This window comes from Aulostomus chinensis, chromosome 9, assembly GCF_037954235.1.
Source record: "Aulostomus chinensis isolate RoL2024-O1b breed Wild chromosome 9, RoL_Achi_v1.0, whole genome shotgun sequence".
NCBI lineage: Eukaryota > Metazoa > Chordata > Actinopteri > Syngnathiformes > Aulostomidae > Aulostomus > Aulostomus chinensis.
In genome coordinates, this window is record NC_141328.1 from 26,424,716 (window position 1) to 26,443,978 (window position 19,263).

A 19,263-nucleotide genomic window follows, 5' to 3' on the forward strand; every position below is an offset into this window, starting at 1 on the left:
GTTTCAAGTGTGTTGTTTTAGATTTTGCAAAATTTATATTCCAGCAGGGGACAAAAAAGTAAGATATTGTTGGAAACAAATTAAAGGTATGGTACAAGACAGACAGGAGACCTTGTGGCTGCTCACCAAACCACATGAAACTGTGGAATTACCTGTTGTGCTGGTTTGGTGAAACGACCAAATACTGTGAAGTGGAGTAAACTCAGGCGTCCAACTGTCCAAGTGTCATTCTGGAGTTGGTCACTTGAAACTATCGCTGCATCGGGGCTTCACACCTACAACAGAAAGGCAGCGATGACGAGTAAACGTGGAGTCAGTGAATTCACGAGTCTGAAACCTGGAGGCGGAAACTGAAGACGCGTCGAGGTGGTCGTCCAACGGGAGAGTGACATGTTGGGACCTGACGGGGTCACAAGCCGCATGTCCAGGTTTTAACACTATCCCAAAAATACCGCGCAGCACATCGCTGCCTACATGTGCTGCACCCTAACTTGTTCTCAGTGAGTGATTTGATACTGGAACTAAACAAACAGGGTTGAAAACACACCATTGAGCACGATAAAACATTACATAGCATCCGTTAGGTGGCAGAGATATTTCAGTCTGGACCGAAGAGGTGGTTGGAGGGACCTGCATCCCTGGATCCGTGCAGCTAGCAGCTTGCATCGCCAGCTTGTTGCCCCAATATACAAGAATTATTAGTACTTAAGCTGTCTTAAAAGTCATATTTTTACTCTCTTTATGATTCCCTGCCAACAACAGTTTGTTACATGACTCGTTTTGTTTCGTGTTTCCATCACACCAACACAAAATAGCAGGTTGCAACCTTCCTCCTTCCCTCGCGTGCATGTGGGGGTCACTGACAGTACCGGCAGACGAGGCTTCAAACTACCAGTGTGTTTCTGCAGCATACAGAGCCATAAAAGTTAGGAGGGGGATGACTCAGCCATCCTCAGCACCCCCGGAGGTCTCGTCTCTGGTGAGCCTCCCTCCCCGAGCTTCACGTCTCTCTGCTGTCATTCATGTTTCTGCTGAGGTCTAAAGTGGTTTTCAACGCTGAAAGAGACTCCGCTCTAACATTTGCACTCAATATGCATTTGACAACAACAATCTTGTCATCTTTCCTCCAGACATAATCAATGTTCCTGCACTGCAGAATAGCAACATTTCTATCTTCTAAGCCAGGAGTTGGCAAAACGTCAGCTCAGGACCCCCGAAATAAAGGTAACAGAAATTCATGGAGCACACACTCACACACACACACACACACACACACACACACACACACACACACACACACACGTTGGGAACCAAACAGGGGTGATTATGTAAATCATGAGATTGGATTGTTGGATTTCTAAGCAGTTGGAGGCTGACAACAAAAAGGAGGTTGTAACTCGTTCGTTTTAGGGGAGTAAATGTAAAAACAAAAAGTGATACAGTGATATTTCACTGTAATGTGTTCCAGTCAGGAGGGGCCGGCGTGGCTCAGAGGTAGAGAGGCCGTCATGCAACCGAAGGGTCGCTGGTTCGATCCTCACTTCCCCCAGTGACCATGTCCAAGTATCCTTGAGCAAGATTGGGAACCTCTAACTTCTCCTGATGGCCCTGTGACCGACCGGCAACCCATCCAGGGTGAACCCTGCCTCTCGCCCAATGTCAGCTGGGATAGGCTCCAGCCCCCGACCCTGAACGGATACGCATTATAGAAAGTGGATGAATGGATGTTGCAGTCAAAAACTGTTCCAAGATATTCCCAATCAAATGTTTCCATTTCCCTCATTCACTGATTTGGATGTGAGATGCTGCAGCCCTGCAGCTACGGCGCTTCAGAGGAGAATTGAGGGGAAGGATCTCTTCCTCTCTGTGTTTCCATTTTCAAAGAGAAAACATCACAAGCACTTTTCAGTTCTAACATGATGAATGCTGATGACGGGGAGCCGGCAAAAAAACAAAACAAAACAAAAAAAAACGCATTTGGCTTCAGACCGATAATTAGTCACACGGACTTGTTCCACATGATCATAAACAAGAGAACTGTGTGCGGATGGCGCTCTCACTCACTGTGATGCAATCGTGGCTCGCAAAGTCAAACCCCATCACATATAGCGTTTAATGTGTCGCTCAGTCTCAGAAATGGAGTCACAGAAATCAGGTTCCTTTGGCTTTTTGTTTTGATCTGGGTCACAGCAGGAAATGAGGTTTTGGACAAATAAGTGGATCCCAATTATAAAGACTTAAGGTTTTACACGACAGACCACATTTACAAGCAAATATGTTTTAAAAGCAGCGGCGAGGTGAGTCCGGCAGATGCAAGGCCACCAAACGAGGTGTTTTTGACAAAAGCGGCTGCTGTCTTCTCCCCCTGATTAACTGCTTTTCATTTTTTATTCATAACACCCCTTTATATAAATCTCAAACAAGAGCTGACACAATTTAATCAGTGGATGATTCAAATTTTGCCACCCAGTTTTGCACTTTAAACACTCCACCAACAAGAGTTTAACTCTGAAACAAGAAAATGGGCATCCTGATGGAGCAGGAGTGTGTTGATCTGTGTTTTACTCCTCCACATTGTGTCAACGTGTAATACAAACTACATGACATCCGCTGACATCAGTGTAATAACAGATCCATTACATACATTGAACACCCCGACTGCAGGGAAACACGATGCTTGTAGAAACTTCACACACGCACACTGAGGTGATCAGAGATTAAAATCTCTTCATCTGGTGAGGTGAACAAGTGCATTTTTTAATCCTAACATAGTTTGGGAAATAATAACTCAGCTCACAATATAAGTACTGCAGTAAAGACTTCAATATGCTCATTTCTTTACAAAGGCAAAAAAACATCAGGGGCCAACTGTGCTAAAATCCAGCTTTTGTGCAGATTATGTAGTGATGTTTTGTCCCATGGAGATTAGGCCTGCTAATTTAGTTGCACTGGCACTTTTTCCTCTGGCTGGGAGGTAAAATGAAAACTGCAGCGTTCCTCTAAAAATGTCACTTTCAGTTATTTATGGTTGTTTTGGGATTTTAATGTCTTGAGCTCCAACTCTTCGCAACCTGGAGTCTCTATTCTACCACAGCTGTTCTCTGCGGTGAGCCCCGGCCAAAGCCAGACATCAGTCCTGAAGAAATGAGGGATTATGGAGTAAATGCAGGGTGTTGAGCTAAAAGCTTTTGGTTTAGTCCACGGAGGCATACACAGAACCGTATTATTACGGGGGGCGGGCAGGGAGGTCTTACCGTGTGTAGCCGTGAGCCAGTTCTTATCTTCAACTCGCAGGCCTGTTGCATTGTGCCCCTCACTCAGCTCAGCCCTGCTGGGGAGGGAAGCAAAGGGCTCGGTCAGACAGTGACACTTCAGCATTGAATTTTAAGATGTCATCTAGGTGCCATCTGAGAAAAAAACAAAACAAACAAACAAAAAACAGGAGGCACAGACCTGCTCTGACGTAATCAGGGTGAAATGTTGAAAACTCATAAATAACTTTGGGTGGGATGCAGCTTGGAGGAGGAGGGGGAAGTTTGGTGCGATAAAATGCTTCACCAATAATGACATATATCTGATGTTTTTATTTCCTCCTCTCACATTCAGAACTATTAGTTTGACATTTGTCAATACAAACATGTAAGAAAGAACCACATACCTGTGATCTCCAGTCCTCGACGGCCCCAATTGTAATTAGTTTAATTAGACGCGTAATTTGTGGATTTCTCCATCCGGGGTTGTGCGTCCCAGAAAGGCGTGCGCGTCACCAGAGAAGCAGGATGCCGTGCGGGGACTTTGAGCTGAGACAAATTGCTGCGGGACGCCTCCGTCCGAGAATGACAGTGCCATAACTTTGGCTCTAGGAGCGAGTCCGCCTGAGTTGCATCTTTCCTCTCAGCCTCCACATCGGTGGCTGAGCAGAGGAGCCGCAGAGGGGGAAAGCTTTCACTGAAGCGAATCACGTGACTAAGACGTAGCAATGGACCTGAGGGCTCAGAGGGACACCGGAGGAGGAAAACATGAAAACCTGCGGTCTGAGCAGCGGCGGGCTCCAGCGGGAGCGGTGCGCCACCAAGACGCGCTGCGCTATCAATGGAGGCTGGGAGAGGCAGGGACGGGACTGGTGCTGCAGGAAGAGCCACACCTGACACTCCCCCGTCACCTGTCTCACGCCCCGCACTGCTCCACGGCATTTTCATGCGTGAGACCTCCCGGTAGTGCACCGAAGAGCTCGTCTTTGCGTGTTACTTTACCTAAATAAATTAAAATCAGGATCTGCGCCTTTCACTGCAAGCATACCTGACTTTCTGTCCTCCGAGTGTTTGTATGTCGCAGTTCCTGAAAGTGATCCTGCAACAACAAAACGGCCCAGAATTCTGTAGGCTCGTGTTTACTGACCCCTGACCAGTTGGATAGCCTGGGAGAAAACAAAAACCCGACCCCCATAGTGAAGATATATCACAATTTCCTTCTCTAGTAGTCAATATTCTTATATATATACATACATATACATATACACAGGTATACTGAGTTCATATTAGGGCTCACAAATGGAATATCAATGTCAATATGCAATGTCAAGCTGCATAACATCCAGATTCCATTTCATCGCCTGTACTGGATCATGAACCTTCCAGATGGTCACATGACACCAGCAACAGCTCCAGTAGGACACTTTTGAATGTATTTGCAAATTTAATAAGAAGCGCTGTGTGCTTTTCCCTTAAAAAAAAAACAAAAAACATACCCCTGAGCTAGAGGGAGGCATTCCGTTAAGTTTAGTGAATGAATAAACAAACAAACAAACATGTTTAAACGAGGTCTGGCAGGTTTCAGCAAAGACACTCACAGGAATGACTCTTTTTACCATCAAAATCTAGATTCTAAGTGTGAAAGGAATCCCTAAGAAAAAGAATAACAATGACAATATTCAGGAAAACAGACCGGAATCAATATCAACAGATGTGTTGTGGAGTCAAGACAGAAGAAAGATGAGAATGGGTGCATCTCCATTCCCTATCGGAGAAAATGAAAGAGTTAACCATGAAACACTGAGTAAAGGAGAAAATAATGAATACTTCAGGCGGAGGAGGGCAACACAAAGCCAAGCAAAAGTTTATTACAGGTTGTTTTTCTCTGCCTGGCTTTCTTGGAGTGAAGGCTACAGATGTTAATATCTGAAAGTCACACAAGCACACTGACATTATTGGGTAACCCATGATACAGGGCCTTCTTTGTCCGTGACGTCAATAAAACAAGCATTAGGGACAGATTGGTGCTGGACAGTAAGTTTGAGGAAAAATAAACTCCCTCCCAGATGGAAATTCTCTGGTTCGAATGAGGGTGATGAATACGCGTAAACCATTGATGAAAAGGAAGGCTTCTCGAGCAGACTGAAGATCTTTGTCGGAGAATTGTGTTCATACTTGGGTGTCTTTATATGTACATTGCTTTTTACAGTAACACTTCTGAGTTTGTCATCTTTAAGATGCTATCTTGTGGACGGCCACTGTGATGGTCCCGTGACTCCGCACCAGAATGTTCCTGCAAACGGAAACAAACAAAAAAACAATAAAACATACAATAAAAATGAAACAAATACATGTGAAAAAAATGAAATAGTTCAATATGAAATGGATTTCTGCAACGTTTTTGCCTCACAGGGACCCACGTTTGGGAGTCTTGAGCTCACCGAGACCGTTTGGATGTCCTGCTGCATGGCTACGTTATGACTCCAGGATGCAGAGAGAGCCAGCCACGTATATTCAGCTTGCGTTTCAGCGAATTAATGCAACTTAAATGACGTCTTCGGTTTGTAGTTTTCATTTTTTACAGCCGGCACTTAGTGAGAATAGATATTTCCACGTTAAATCAGGTTTTTAAACTTTCGTCTGTTAGTCTATCCAGTTAAATTCTGAGTTTTTCCATTTCTATGGAACAGAAGTGAGTCATCGCCTCACCGACTGTTATATTTTGTTTAGATATAAAATGTCTGTCTGGGTCATCGTGTTGGCTGTTCACACCTTGATGTCAGGGCAGACTCATGTCCATCGACTTGTGTACCAGATACATGCACCAGTCGATGAACCGACCAGAAGGTGGCAGCAAAGGCACACACATGAAAACAGACTTCCCGGCCTAGCAGGGAGGTACAGATACCAAACGTTCCATCTTTGACACCGACAGACTTGTATCTGCGTTTATCGATCCGCCCACAAACTAATCAAATCTGCTGCAGCTGAACTTCTTCAATTTAACCCGCGGTGATGGGAGAAATAAGTCAAGTAAACAAGTGTGAGTGTGTGTGTGTGTGAGGATGGCTCACCCCGAGTCCGACTCCAGGCACACCGTCGGGGTATCTGTGGGGTCTCTGGTAAGAGCCGCAGCCTGTTTGGCCAAAACGGACACGACGCCGCCGTGGTCATCAGACAGCGAGCCGCGGCCTGCATGGGGGGGGGGGGGGGGGGGGGGGGGGGATCATGTTTGTAGAGGAGAACGTAAGCAGGCAGTACACACATGGAATTACACTTCCAATTCAACTTCGGTGTATTCTTTCACATCAAAACATTTCAAAATTTCCATCAAAGCAATGTTTTCCTACAGCGCCCTCCAGACTCTGATTTGATAAACACAATCATTCTCATGGGGACAAAAGTCATAAACAAGCTTCTAAACCACATTTGTACTTTTTGGTTAAAAAAATAAACATGTTAAGTTCATCAAAACAAACAGGGAAGAAACCAGGAAGTTCCGGCGTGTACACGCGAGCATGTTGCAGGTGAAACGAGCGTGGAGAGTCAGGTTGATTCAGTTGGATGTGGAGAATGAAGACAAATTTGAAGCTTTTCACGAGGACGTAAACAAAGCAACAGGTTTAACTGTTAATGACTGGAAAACTTCCACTCACCGGAACACGCAGACATTTCTACAGTGTAGAACGTGTACTTTTACTTTTGGTATGTCAGTAAAACTCAAAATCAGACAACTTGGCTTCACTCAAGTAGAATTTGGAACAGAGCGTTTTCTTTACACAGGAACGCGATTTAATCTGGTTGGTTCAACGGTTCCCTGAGGACAGGAAGAGTGTGTGTGTGTGTGTGGGGGGGGGGGGCATGATTAAATAAGAGGGTTTTTGTCACTTTTCGGAGAACAAATAGTTTGAAAGGCGACGGGTGTTGTCTTACAGCCCAGGTTGTGTCCCTGCTGATCCGTACACAAAACCCCGACGACCGCCGGGTTCTTCATGCTGCCATGAACACAAACACAGAGAATTCAACTTTAACGTCCAAACGCTCGCATACAGAAACTCAAACGACGCCTAACGTGAACTGACGTGTCATCCAGGTGCTGCTCCAGCGTCGCCTCCATCGCTGAGAAGGACAAATCTCAGAAATAGCAGCTCTGCCTTCCTGAATATTTGTTGCTGGTGGCTGTTTTCCGGCTCTACAGTCAGCTGACCGTCACGTGCTCTACGAACGAATCCCGCTGAAGACCAAACCGCACGAAACGCGAACGGAGAAAACACCAGCGGCATTCTGGAGGAGAAAGAAGAGGTTCTGCTGTGTGCAGACACGTTACATGATACTCTACTTGTATGTATGAGAGGGAAGAGTGGCAAATGAACGGAGGAACAGTAAAAAATGAGAGACGAAATGTGAAGAAAGTAGAACTAAGGGGTCAGTGAATGAGGAACTCAGGAGATTCACAAGAATTAATGAGTATTTAGTTCCTGTTCTTACATGAATCACCTCATTTTACCCCGTCGTCCTCGATCGTAGACATCTGTTATTTCTGTCTTTTGACAGTTTGTCCCTCATTAGCTGAAATCGTACTTTGAACCATATTAATTCTCTGTGTGTCATGTGACGTGTTTTGAAGCCAGTCCAAGTGAGAGGCGCATATGCATAAATATAAAATGAGATCACATGTGTTACCCTTCCCCCCTCCATACAATTTATTAATGAGATCTTCTCTGCTCTGAGGCTTTGCACAGGCTGTCACATGCTCCTCACTCAGAAACAGGAAGTCCTTGTTCAGCACTCACGTCACTTGACTATTATATCGAGAGAGAGGAAAAAGACATCCACCATCCCATTTACCAGTGATAACAGGGTGGTGCAAACATCAGTCTCAACAGCTGTAGGGAGGAATGCTTTAAACATTTATCAGCATAATGAATTAACCAGCGTGCAAATATGGCCCTATTAAGCGTGAAATATTGTATTAATATTTGGTGTATAGGAACCTTGTTTCTTGAAGCATTTTGTTGATGGATTTTGTTTATGTGTTTTGTTTCAAACTTAGCTGGAGGCCACCGTCTGAGCTCACCCCCCCCCCCCCCCCGCTTGATTTCTGCTGCCCGTCCCGAGACAGGGAGGCTTCAGTGCTCCTGCTGACAGGGCAGAAATGGGTGACTGTAATTATGTGGCTGGTACATTGGAGAAATCCATCACTTGCACAGCAGAAGGGTAATGTCCTGCTGACTAACCCATGGGGGACGCTCCCCGTCCTCCTCTCGCATTCTTCTAGCTTTTTCCTCTGCTCCTCTCGCGGCCATATTTCTCCTCTTGCACCTTAAATCAAAACCCGGCCAATTCTGGTGACAACCTGCTGCTCATCACTGCCCAGACAACCACGTAGGCAAACACTCACATCTTTATACATGCAGAATCATTCATGAAATCTAGTTTTTGTCTCACACATCATAAATCAGCTGCGCCAGATAACTTAACAACCCCACTAAATCTGCAAATAAGCCAAAACCCAAATGGAGGTTTGACACATAGTTGGTGAATTGTATGATCCTCCTGCCATATACTACAGTAAGTCACATACGACTCTAGACCATCACTGGTGACACTACATCAACGGGGATACGTTCCATTAAATTTAGTGAATAAATAATCAAATATGTATCTTAAAAGATGTTTGGCAGATTTCATTAACAGGAATAATTCTTTTTACCATCAAAATCTAGATTTTAAGTATGAATGGAATCCCTAAGATCACGTCACATCAAGAATGGATTTCAAACCAGATTCATTTTTAACCTGTGGACATTAAACAGGGGGTGTTAATTCGCACGTATCACACACATATCCCATTTAAGTTCATCTTCCAGCCTGCAGCGGACGAGTCAGCCTGCGGTCCTTCCAGTAAACTCATTACACGGCTTTGATTTTAATTCAACTCAGGATTTCATGGCACCTGTGCCCCCTTTCCTCACAAAGCGCAGTCAGATTCACTTCGGTTGTAGGGTAGTTTTCCTTGTTATTCCTCGGTTGGAGTCATGGAAACTGTTGTCATGCAGCCTTACAGCAGAGTCAAAGCCTGCGTGAGAGACAAAGATCAGCCACCATCGGGACGAACAGGACTCTGAGGAGACGGGCAAGGGGATATCTCAGACATGGGGAGGTGGGGGGCAGGTGGTGGGGGGTGGGGAAGGAGAGTGTGAGAGCAGCCCCCCCCCCCCCCCGCGAAGTGTCTGACCAGTCTGGTCTGACCGACTGGAGTGTCAGGGATCCAGAACAAGGTACCAGGGAGACCCGTTAACAACTGTTCTCCAGTGCTGAGACATTCCGGTTCTCCTGTTGCTGTCATGAGCTTCAGGGCGGTGCTGCTGTCCTTCCTCCTCTTGTCTCTGAGCAGGTCCAGAGGAGCCGTCATCACAGGGGTGAGTGGGTGACTTGGGTTCTCCTAATTCTCTTACTGTTTTATCAGTTTGCTCTTTAAAAATCTGATCATAAATGTTTAACCAGTGTGGATTTTAATGGTCATTATTAATCCACCTGAACTTTTTTTGAAACACACGGTACAGGAGGCAGTTTTAATTGGCTTTCTTGTAACAACCAAATACATTTACAACGATATAAAAAGCAAAATGTCAAATGATCATATGTCAAAGCGGAGCACCAGCGTGATAATTAGTTGTGAAAATTGTTTAAAAAAAAAATCAATTTTATTTTATTTGACCAAACAGGCGATCGCTTCAGCACTGTCTACTCAATGGAAAACATGCTATATGATACTCAAACTACTGTAAAGTCTTTAAAAGTACAGCTACAGCATTTTTTAACTTTTTGTGGGGGATTTTAGTTCTCTTTCCTTTCAAGCTGTACAGAAAAGGCAGTTTTATAGAAATGCACCGTTCACGTTTCTTGATAATCTTGTGAAATTTGATTATGCATGACTGGCCAGAGACCACATCCTCCTCCCCCGCTTCAGGTCTCCTGGAAAAACAAAAGGAAATTATCTTTGATTGATATTTATTGATAAATGAATTAGGAAGATGAGAGGCAGTGAATAAATTGGCTTTCGTGAGGGTTCGATAAGTAAGGATGACATTTATTCAAAGCGAATTACAACTGAACTCTCCTCTGTCCCTCACCCTCCGTCTATTTTATGTGCCGGGATCTGTACCTTGTGTTTTCTGCAGGCGTGTGAGAGAGACGTGCAGTGCGGTTGGGGGCTGTGCTGTGCAGTCAGTCTATGGCTGAGGGGTCTGAGGATGTGCATCCCAAGAGGCATGGAAGGGGACGAATGCCACCCCTTTAGCCACAAGGTGGGCACGAATGAGACGTCTAATCCTCCTGCATCACACACACGCAGTCTCTCCCCGTTGTCACTCTTGTGTTTGGCATTAGCGGGAAATGATATCAAGTTGTGACAGATTGACAGAAGGCTTTGCTGATAACTGCAGAGGCTATTGATCTTCTCCAGCGTGAAGCAGGCAATCCGAGCCATGCATCACTTTGATCATCTTCAGATAGCAGCAATAAGTCACCACATCCATCACTAAACAGACTTTTGAAGAGCAGCGATTTAAGATCTGCAGCTCCGCTCGTCGGTTTAAAAGACTTCGGATGTCAGATTAACCTCCTTTCCTCCCGTTTCAGGTGCCCTATCCTGGGAAAAGGCAGCATCACACCTGCCCCTGTCTCCCTCACTTGGTGTGCATCAGGTTTGCTGATAGCAAGTACAGATGTACTGATGACTTCAAAAACTTGGACTTTTAACTGATGCACAAGCATTAAAAGGAGACGAGCAGACACGAGCAGGTGGTGGGGCAGAAACACGTATCCATCATCGCTGACTCTGTTCTTTAATCGTGTCCTCTGATACAGTCACGTTTGATTATATTAATGCACACACCAGGGACAGAACGATAACGGCAGAACCTCCCAATGAGAACCGCCGGCACTTTTGACTTTGTAGAACGAAGCAATTTGTGAACCGATGTGAGGTTTTCGTTTTGTTTTTATGCTCGTTTTATGTTAAAGTATCAAGAGAATATATATACAAATGTTACTGGCAACAGAAGTCCAATGTCAGCATTGTGGATGGATATGTCCTCTTTGAGGGGATTGTTTCCGTGTTCTGTTTATGTTGCTTGATTAAAGATAATATGTGCTACAGGATAAAAGTGTCAAGTGGTTTTAATCACGGTCAGATTATACTGAAGGTCCACACACGGCCAATGTCATGACCTTGCAACACAAGTGAACCCACGACTGAGGGTTTGATCAAAGGGCAAACCCACCACTGTGTGTGTGTGTGTGTGTGTGTGTGTGTGTGTGTGTGTGTGTGTGTTCATTACTACCAAGTCTTAAATACTGTTGTATATTGTGTCCATGTGGATTTAGTTCATTTTGTTCAATTGTGGCCACTTGTGCTCACTCTGGTAGTCAAGATCTATTTCACCAAATCATCTTAAACGTTGCACAGGTTTTTAGTATCAATCTACGCTGGAGCCAAAGAGATTTTATGTTATCTTAGATATCCTTTATGTCCTGATGGATTTGCTTTGAATTTTGTCAATTTTTTTAACAAGATAAGGTGTTTCACTTGAGAGATGTATGATTGGAAATTGTCATTTTGTGGCAGCTATTTTGGATTATTGATTTTACAAAATAGGGCGGCGCGGTGGTGCAGAGGTCAGCACTGTGGCCTCACAGCAAGAAGGTTCTGGATTCGAGCCCCGGCTGGAGCACGGGGTCTTTCTGTGTGAGTCTGCATGTTCTCCCTGTTCCTGCTGGGTTCTCTCCGGTACTCCAGCTTCCTCCACAGTCCAAAGACATCAAGAGGGACCAGGTTAATCCAGACTCTAAACTGACCGTAGGCGTGGCTGGGAGAGCCAATGGTTGTCTGTCTATATGTGTTGGCCCTGCCATGGACTGGTGACCTGTCCAGGGTGAACCCTGCCTCTCTCACCTGAAGGCTGCTGGGATAGGCTGCCCCCCCCCCCCCCCCGCGACCCTTAACAGGATAAGCGGAAGAAAATGGATGGATGGATTTGACTAAATCTTTAATATAATTTGCGTTATGTACATTTTAGTGTTTCACTGGTGCTCAAGGAGTGTACATGATAAATTCTGTAGAACATGCCCTATTATCATTATTATTACCATATAGGTACAAAATATTTGTGTAAGTAATACCATTGGTACTATAAGCTCTTGTATAATTGCAAAAAAAGAAAATTACACAATCGAGAGGAAAAATGTAAGCACTTTTGTGAACTTTACTTCCCGTATTTGCTGGAATGTAGTCACTGAATATACTGTAACTAGATGACATAATGAAGAAAGCCTTCTTAATTGGGATTTTGACAAGTGTCAATATATCTAAATATAAATGTAAATATATACTTCGCAATTCTCTTTCCAGAAAAAAAATCAAACTCCAGTAGTAGACCTCATTTGTTCACCCCATCCGTCATTTGCTGTCTGTGTCTGTGGTGTGTATCATTCTTATCTGATAACCCTGCCCAGGCGACACGCACCTTTGGAAAACTGGAGAGTTTACGTATCAACATTAAACATAAAATACAGACAACAAATCTCTTAATCTGCATGTCAGTACATATGTGCAGGCGGTACAACGCTTATCTTGCTTTTGTCGTGTGTACAAATGATTAGTTATTTATTTATCATACATTTTTCTTTGTTATTCTACATATTGATTTTTCTAACAATGTAGTTAAAAAAAAGAATATATATATGTTGTACTTTATAAACATGCTTGGATTCATATTGTTCCTTAAAAAAAGATCCATGCCTTGTTTAAGCGTTTGGTGTTTTTATTTCCCTTCTAGATACGATGCATTGATTCATGACATTTAATATCTTATCTCCAGTCTGATATCAGACGTTGTGTGCAAGGGCGTTCAGGTGACTCAACCTTGGCACGTTGTATATAAGAGCTGCACTGCCACCAGAACTTCACTCCCCAGAGTCAAACAGTAAAGTCACCAGCATGATGAAGTGGCTCGTTGTTCTGTCAGCCCTCGTGGCTTTCTCCGAGTGTGTCCTCAGGTAAGTCTGACCTGGCCGGCTGTAAAGAGAGGAGACAGAATTCCATCAGGACTTGTGTGACAACCGAGAGGCATCTGGCCGATTTGAGCTCCCTACCTTTGAAAAAACAAAACCTGAAAGAAGCTGCTTTCTCCAGCTATCAAATACAAAACATCTTCATTGCGCTGACCGGGTTCTTCATGTTGCTGTGCGCAGGGTTCCCCTGATCAAGGGGAAGACAGCCCGGGAGGCCCTGATGGAGAAAGGACTGTGGGAAGAGTACAGGAAGATGTACCCATACAACCCCATGGTGAAGTTTGTCCAGGGCGGAACTGAGGCAATGACCAACGATGCTGACGTAAGTCCAGACTAGAGGGACCATTTAGACCTGGTTCATCGTATCTGAGTAGACTCTGACAAAAGGACATATTTCCGCTTATTTATCACAGACAGTAACACTCTTACCAATTACTTCACTACCTGCAAACCCTTTTGTGACATCAGTTCATCTGTCTTCCTCCGTGTTTGCCTCCAGCTGTCCTACTATGGCGTGGTCTCCATCGGCACCCCTCCTCAGTCCTTCACCGTCATCTTTGACACAGGCTCCTCCAACCTGTGGGTCCCCTCAGTCTACTGCTCCAGCCAGGCCTGCCGTGAGTACCACCCAGACAGGGTGCTACGAACGCAACATTTACAGCAGCACTGATCAAGAAGAATTTCACGCTGTCCCATTCTACTTTTTCCTCCAACTACCTTCATGTGACATTTAAACAGAGTTTTGCAAAATGACTCAAGAGAAATGAATGGCTTTAAAAATATATATATATCACAATTAATCCCACCCTTGAGAAAGTGCATCCATTCTTTTATTCATACATTTAATATATTTGAATTAAAATGTTTGAAATGCTTGTAGCATCCTAAATTGATGTATGCGATTCATTTTGATTATTTATGTAATGAATGAGATTTTTGTTATGGATTGAGGGCCCTATTAAACATATACATTATGGAAGTGACCATCTATTCATAGAGCATCTTATTACAAGAACAAATACAATTTTTAAAACCATTTAAGAAATAATATATTTCATGACAAACGATGCAACAGAATGAGCTATATATGAGGTAGAGTTGTTAAAAAAAGTTAAAACTTTTAAAAAGACATATTATATGAGATAAATACTTAGTGTAAAATAAGTTTTCAGATGTGATTCAACAACGATGGATCATTTAAATTTCTACCTCCACCTAGACAGGCAATAACGCTGAAATGCATCACATATGCAGTATAATGACTGATTATAATGAGTCGATTTACTACTGAGACAGATTTGCTGCAAATAATTATCTCCTTCTTTTGAGGTCACAATGTGATACGATTTCATTGCAGTCATTGGTACTCAATAACACACTTCCATTGTCTAAAAGAAAAATAAGTGTACTTCCACCCAGATACAAAAGATCCAAAGTTCTTGACATGTCTGGCAATAAAATGCAGATGTAAAAAAAAGCTGATGTTCCTTTGCAGAGAACCACAGGAAATTCAACCCTCAGCAGTCCTCCACCTTTGTGTGGGGCAGCCAGCCTCTGTCCATTGCCTACGGCACCGGCAGCATGACTGGACACCTGGCCAGTGACACCGTTGAGGTAACCACAACTGCAACTATTTGTCCTTCACACAGGCTCATCTTCCTGCTCGCTCTGTTGAAATGTCACTGATGGCTGTCTTGCGTTTCCAGGTTGGTGGCATCTCTGTGGCCAACCAGGTGTTCGGCCTCAGCAGGTCAGAGGCTCCTTTCATGGCTCACATGGCGGCCGACGGTATTCTGGGATTGGCCTTCCAGTCCATCGCCTCTGACAATGTTGTTCCTGTCTTTTACAACATGGTTAAGCAGAACCTTGTTCCCCAGCCCTTCTTCTCTGTCTACCTGAGCAGGTACTGACCAGGAATCGAAATCGGTTGGGTGCTAGCGTGCATGTACCATTTGCAGTGACTTTTTTTTGGCATTTCTTCCATATTATCTCTCAGTCATAGCCAGCAGGGCAGTGAGGTGATCTTCGGGGAAGTTGACAGCAGCCACTACACTGGACAAGTCACCTGGATCCCCCTGTCCTCTGCCACTTACTGGCAGATCAAAATGGACAGGTAGAGACAAATGCATCTGGAATCAAACCACAAGCATAAGTTGTACATGCACCTTGTTTTGACTGCAATCACACCCCCACCCCCGCCACTGTCCCTCCTCAGTGTCACCATTAATGGACAGACTGTGGCCTGCGCTGGTGGCTGCCAGGCCATCATTGACACTGGAACCTCCCTGATCGTTGGCCCAACCAATGACATCAACAACATGAACGCCTGGGTTGGAGCCTCAACCAACCAGTACGGAGAGGTGAGTCATACCATCAAACCATATGATGTGATGTTGATTTTCCCCAGTTTCCAAACCCAGAGTAAACATACATTTAATGTTCTGACGTCAAATCTTTACAATGAAATGATTAAGTACGTTGGTGAACTTATTTCAGCAGGAAAACTAAACACAGCCACTGTTGCTATGCAGTCTCTCACTTGTAATGTCCTCCTCAAAGGCTACGGTGAACTGCCAGAACGTCCAGAGCATGCCTGAAGTCACTTTCACTCTCAACGGACATGCCTTCACTGTCCCTGCATCTGCCTATGTCTCCCAGGTCAGCTTCTAAGATATTCAAACATATTAAAATCACATCATGAAGTGTTCAGGGAACTAAATCTATTTTATCTGTCCGCAGAACTACTATGGCTGCAACACTGGCTTCGGCCAAGGTGGCCAAAGCCAGCTCTGGATCCTGGGAGATGTCTTCATCAGGGAGTACTACGCCATCTTTAATATCCAGGATCAGTACATTGGACTGGCCAAGTCTGTGTAATCTGATGGTTGATCTTAGATTTTGAGGTTTCCTGTAGCGGCTTCTCTGAATGATCACAAAATTTTGGTGCAAATGGGAGATTATGGAAAATATAGATGTGAAAATGTCGCAGCTACCTTTGCAATAAATCGCAAATATACTATCGCAATTAAAGGTGCTGGTGTTGTTCTTGTGTCAGACTACATCCAGGATCAGTGTCTTGGGGCTGGCTTACATTGTTGTGCTGAAATGTCAGAGGATTAACAATGAGTCTGGACTGTTCATTGGGGTTTCTTTCTGAAGAGAAACTCGACCCTTCGCGGAGGATACAGAAGGGATCACCACCAGATTTCTTTGTGTCAAGAAAGAACTGACTAAGAATAGAATATCGAGCCACTCTCAGAATACCAGCTTCCTCTGAGGATGTAATCTAGATGAAGCCGAAAAGGACAAACATTGATATAATAAAAGGTGACAGGATCAGGAAACTGCTGCATCTCAAGCTGTGAATAGGAGCAGGCTGTTGAAAGGTCTCCAAAACCTGCATGGTTTTAAATCACTTAAGGTGCACTATCTCGACAACGTTAATTATTTAAAGCCGTTTTCATTTCAGTTCACAGGCAGCACCTTATATGCACTTACAAGGAATACTTCGCAGATTTATTGTTGTCCTTGTATAAAGGTGTTACAAAAGTAATAAAACTCAAATTTCAGGGGCCGGTATTTCATAGCATGTCTTAACCACTGTAAAGCCAACATTTCTATACTGCAAATCTCTCCGGCTAGTCTTACTTTTATGTGTAAACTGGTTTAAAAACGATTGGTTTAAAAGGATAACAAAATGGCCGTTTCACTGGTGGATGGCCAGTGTGGAGTACTCCACCATCCCATCATATTCGGTGCTCCGGGTTGAATCGAGGCCTGTTTGTGTCTGGTGCATCCTGACGTTTGCATACAGCTCAGTCGTTTTTGGTCGAAAATCCACTGTTGTGTAGACAACGCCGGCCGTTTCCTACAGGGTAGACACATCATTTTACCACAAACAAACCCTGTAGAGGAAGTTCAAAGCACAAGCATGCCTCTGATTGCACATGCATTTCAAGACAAATGACCATGAGTCACAGCCACCACATGCTCCCTGTCCAGTACCTACCGGAGCCTCTTGTTTCAGTGACTCACACAGAGTTTCTCCACACTTGTCTATAAAGAAAATTATCACAAAGTTTCAGCTTAAACCCCACAATAGATGATATGAATACAAATAAAGTCAAGAAAACTGCTTACCCAACTGTTTAGGTTTCGCTTTGACTCTGAAGCAAACAACACCAATCACAGAAGCAATTAAAACCATCACTGTAATGGATACAATGGCAGCTACCAACAGGCCAAAACTCCAGGGAACTCTAGAGAGGAGACACAGCACACAATTTCAATATTACCCATTATTTATTTTCAGTCGGAAAAGAGACCAGCGAACAACAAAGATGAGTGATGTACATGGGAGTGTCGCTGTGGTCCCGAGCCAGAGCTGGCCCGGTGGAGCTGGGAGGAGTTCCAGACGTGCTCAGAGCTTTGATAGTTGTCGTCGGCAGAGGCTGAGTCTCTCTGTAGTGATCTGAAACTTCTGCAGGGTGCCAGATTATTAAAAAATAAATAAAAAAGAGAGAGAGAGAGAGAGTGATTTGATATTGTCAGGTAATATTTTCAACAATATGAGGAACTTGTCTTGGTACAATTAGTGAAATACTCAAACAACACAGATGTAATGAAAACAAATAGTAAAGAACCTAAAAAAAGGACTGAAAAGAGCCTTGAATATAATGACAGAAAAATCAATTAAAAAAAACAGAAGGAATGTAATTATTTACAAGAGATTCCAGAAATTCTTGGAAAACCTTGAAAATGCAGCTATTCATTAAAGATGTGTTAGTCCCTTGTCAGCTAAGGAGAAACCATTGTGATGTTGTAATAACTCAGTTTTTGATTCAACAAAGCAGCACATGGAGCCTACTGCATCATTCACAACACCACACTGATGAAAATAGCTGCTTACCAGACACCTCGACATCGTAGTCCGTGTAGATCTGGTAGTCAGCGCCCAGCACACTACACCTGTAATAGCCGCCGTCCAGCAACCGGACATTCGATATTTTGAACTCAATCCAGCCGTTTCTCTGAGTGGTTACCACTCTTCCTCTGAGTAAATCACAGGTGTAGCCTGCACTGTCCATGAGCTTGTAACATCCTCCCGGATACAGTTTACAGCAGGACTTGTTGTAACTATTATAAAATGTAGGAAAGGTAAATCTCAACAAAATGGTTTCATACTCCTCAATCCTCTGCTGCCCTTTTAATGCAGGGATATCTGCAAAACAAACATCTCTTAACAGCATTGCGACACAGGCAAAGGAAGAACAAAACATTATGCAATTGTTTTCACCCTACCTAAGAACAGAAGAAAGACAAAGGAAAACTTCATCTTTGGTGTAATATTCACGGAGGGTGCAATACTTTTTCTGACAGCTTTTTCCTCTTTTTAAAAGTTCACAAGGCCCCTCCTCGCTGGACAAAGGAGGAAGTTGGTCAGCTGGAATGGGCGAGCATCGGGTTCCTTCTGGGGCATGTGTCTGTTATGAGCTTTTATGAGTTGGTGGAGGTTGCCTGTGAAAGCGATGAACACACACAGGAAGTTAACTGGCTGACAACTGAAGAACTTCTGCATATTGTGGCTTCATGAAAATGTGTTTGGTCTGTAATGTACGGTGACTTTATGTTGATGATCGAAAACTAGGAGCGGCCCGTCAACGAGATACTCAAGTGATACCTGAGGTTTACTCAGTGATGAGCACAATTTCAGTACATTTAAAGAATGCCTCTCTGTTATCATCTTCGTTGTCTTGCGCTTATCCTGGTCCGGGTTGCGGGGGCGGCTACCTCAGAAAGGACACCCATACCACCCTCTCCCTGACCACTTCCACCAGCTCTTCCGGGGCAATCCCGAGGCATTCCCAGGCCAACTAAGAGATATAATCCCTCCAGCGCGTCCTGGGTCTCCCCTGGGGCCTCCTCCCGGTTGCCT

At 44.0% G+C, this 19,263-nt stretch overlaps 5 protein-coding genes across 10 annotated transcripts in view; 2 read left to right on the plus strand and 3 right to left on the minus strand.

Annotated features, from left to right (window-relative positions):
- The window catches only part of slc16a4 (solute carrier family 16 member 4), a 28,605-nt gene extending 24,520 nt beyond the window's left edge, over nucleotides 1-4,085 (minus strand). For 2 of the 3 annotated variants that reach the window (XM_086214642.1, XM_086214644.1), the window contains exons 1-3: nucleotides 3,659-4,085; nucleotides 3,255-3,331; nucleotides 153-275 (exon numbers count right to left, since the gene is read on the minus strand). The gene's annotated coding sequence lies outside the window, so the exon portion shown is untranslated. The remainder of the gene's footprint in view (nucleotides 1-152; nucleotides 276-3,254; nucleotides 3,332-3,658) is intronic. The other variant, XM_086214643.1, reaches the window with a different exon arrangement.
- Nucleotides 4,086-5,103: 1,018 nt separating this feature from the next.
- On the minus strand, nucleotides 5,104-7,486 carry lamtor5 (late endosomal/lysosomal adaptor, MAPK and MTOR activator 5). Its single transcript, XM_086212783.1, has 4 exons — nucleotides 7,334-7,486; nucleotides 7,185-7,246; nucleotides 6,326-6,443; nucleotides 5,104-5,544 (listed from the first exon to the last, which is right to left on the minus strand). Exons 1-4 carry the CDS (start codon nucleotides 7,366-7,368, stop codon nucleotides 5,484-5,486), a joined length of 276 nt encoding a protein of 91 aa, XP_086068909.1. The 5' UTR covers nucleotides 7,369-7,486; the 3' UTR covers nucleotides 5,104-5,483.
- Nucleotides 7,487-9,479: 1,993 nt separating this feature from the next.
- On the plus strand, nucleotides 9,480-11,404 carry prok1 (prokineticin 1). Its single transcript, XM_086212784.1, has 3 exons — nucleotides 9,480-9,673; nucleotides 10,436-10,561; nucleotides 10,896-11,404. Exons 1-3 carry the CDS (start codon nucleotides 9,599-9,601, stop codon nucleotides 11,013-11,015), a joined length of 321 nt encoding a protein of 106 aa, XP_086068910.1. The 5' UTR covers nucleotides 9,480-9,598; the 3' UTR covers nucleotides 11,016-11,404.
- Nucleotides 11,405-12,601: 1,197 nt separating this feature from the next.
- LOC147256544 (uncharacterized) lies at nucleotides 12,602-18,772 on the minus strand. 4 transcript variants are annotated; one of them, XM_086214652.1, is made up of 7 exons: nucleotides 18,630-18,772; nucleotides 18,238-18,549; nucleotides 17,682-17,808; nucleotides 17,469-17,587; nucleotides 17,338-17,384; nucleotides 13,410-17,196; nucleotides 12,602-13,332 (listed from the first exon to the last, which is right to left on the minus strand). In XM_086214652.1, the coding sequence occupies exons 1-6, from the start codon at nucleotides 18,661-18,663 to the stop codon at nucleotides 17,035-17,037; spliced, it is 801 nt and encodes a 266-aa protein (XP_086070778.1). In that variant the 5' UTR covers nucleotides 18,664-18,772; the 3' UTR covers nucleotides 12,602-13,332; nucleotides 13,410-17,034. The 4 variants fall into 4 exon arrangements, with proteins under 4 accessions (XP_086070778.1, XP_086070776.1, XP_086070775.1 ...); XM_086214649.1 differs by having other exon boundaries at nucleotides 12,603-13,332; nucleotides 13,410-13,705; nucleotides 13,773-17,196; nucleotides 18,238-18,704; XM_086214648.1 differs by having other exon boundaries at nucleotides 12,603-13,332; nucleotides 18,238-18,704.
- Nucleotides 13,251-16,205, plus strand: LOC147256545 (pepsin A-like). Its single transcript, XM_086214653.1, has 9 exons — nucleotides 13,251-13,313; nucleotides 13,509-13,650; nucleotides 13,828-13,945; nucleotides 14,824-14,942; nucleotides 15,035-15,231; nucleotides 15,325-15,441; nucleotides 15,544-15,688; nucleotides 15,888-15,986; nucleotides 16,068-16,205. Exons 1-9 carry the CDS (start codon nucleotides 13,255-13,257, stop codon nucleotides 16,203-16,205), a joined length of 1,134 nt encoding a protein of 377 aa, XP_086070779.1. The 5' UTR covers nucleotides 13,251-13,254.
- Nucleotides 18,773-19,263: the final 491 nt, after the last annotated feature.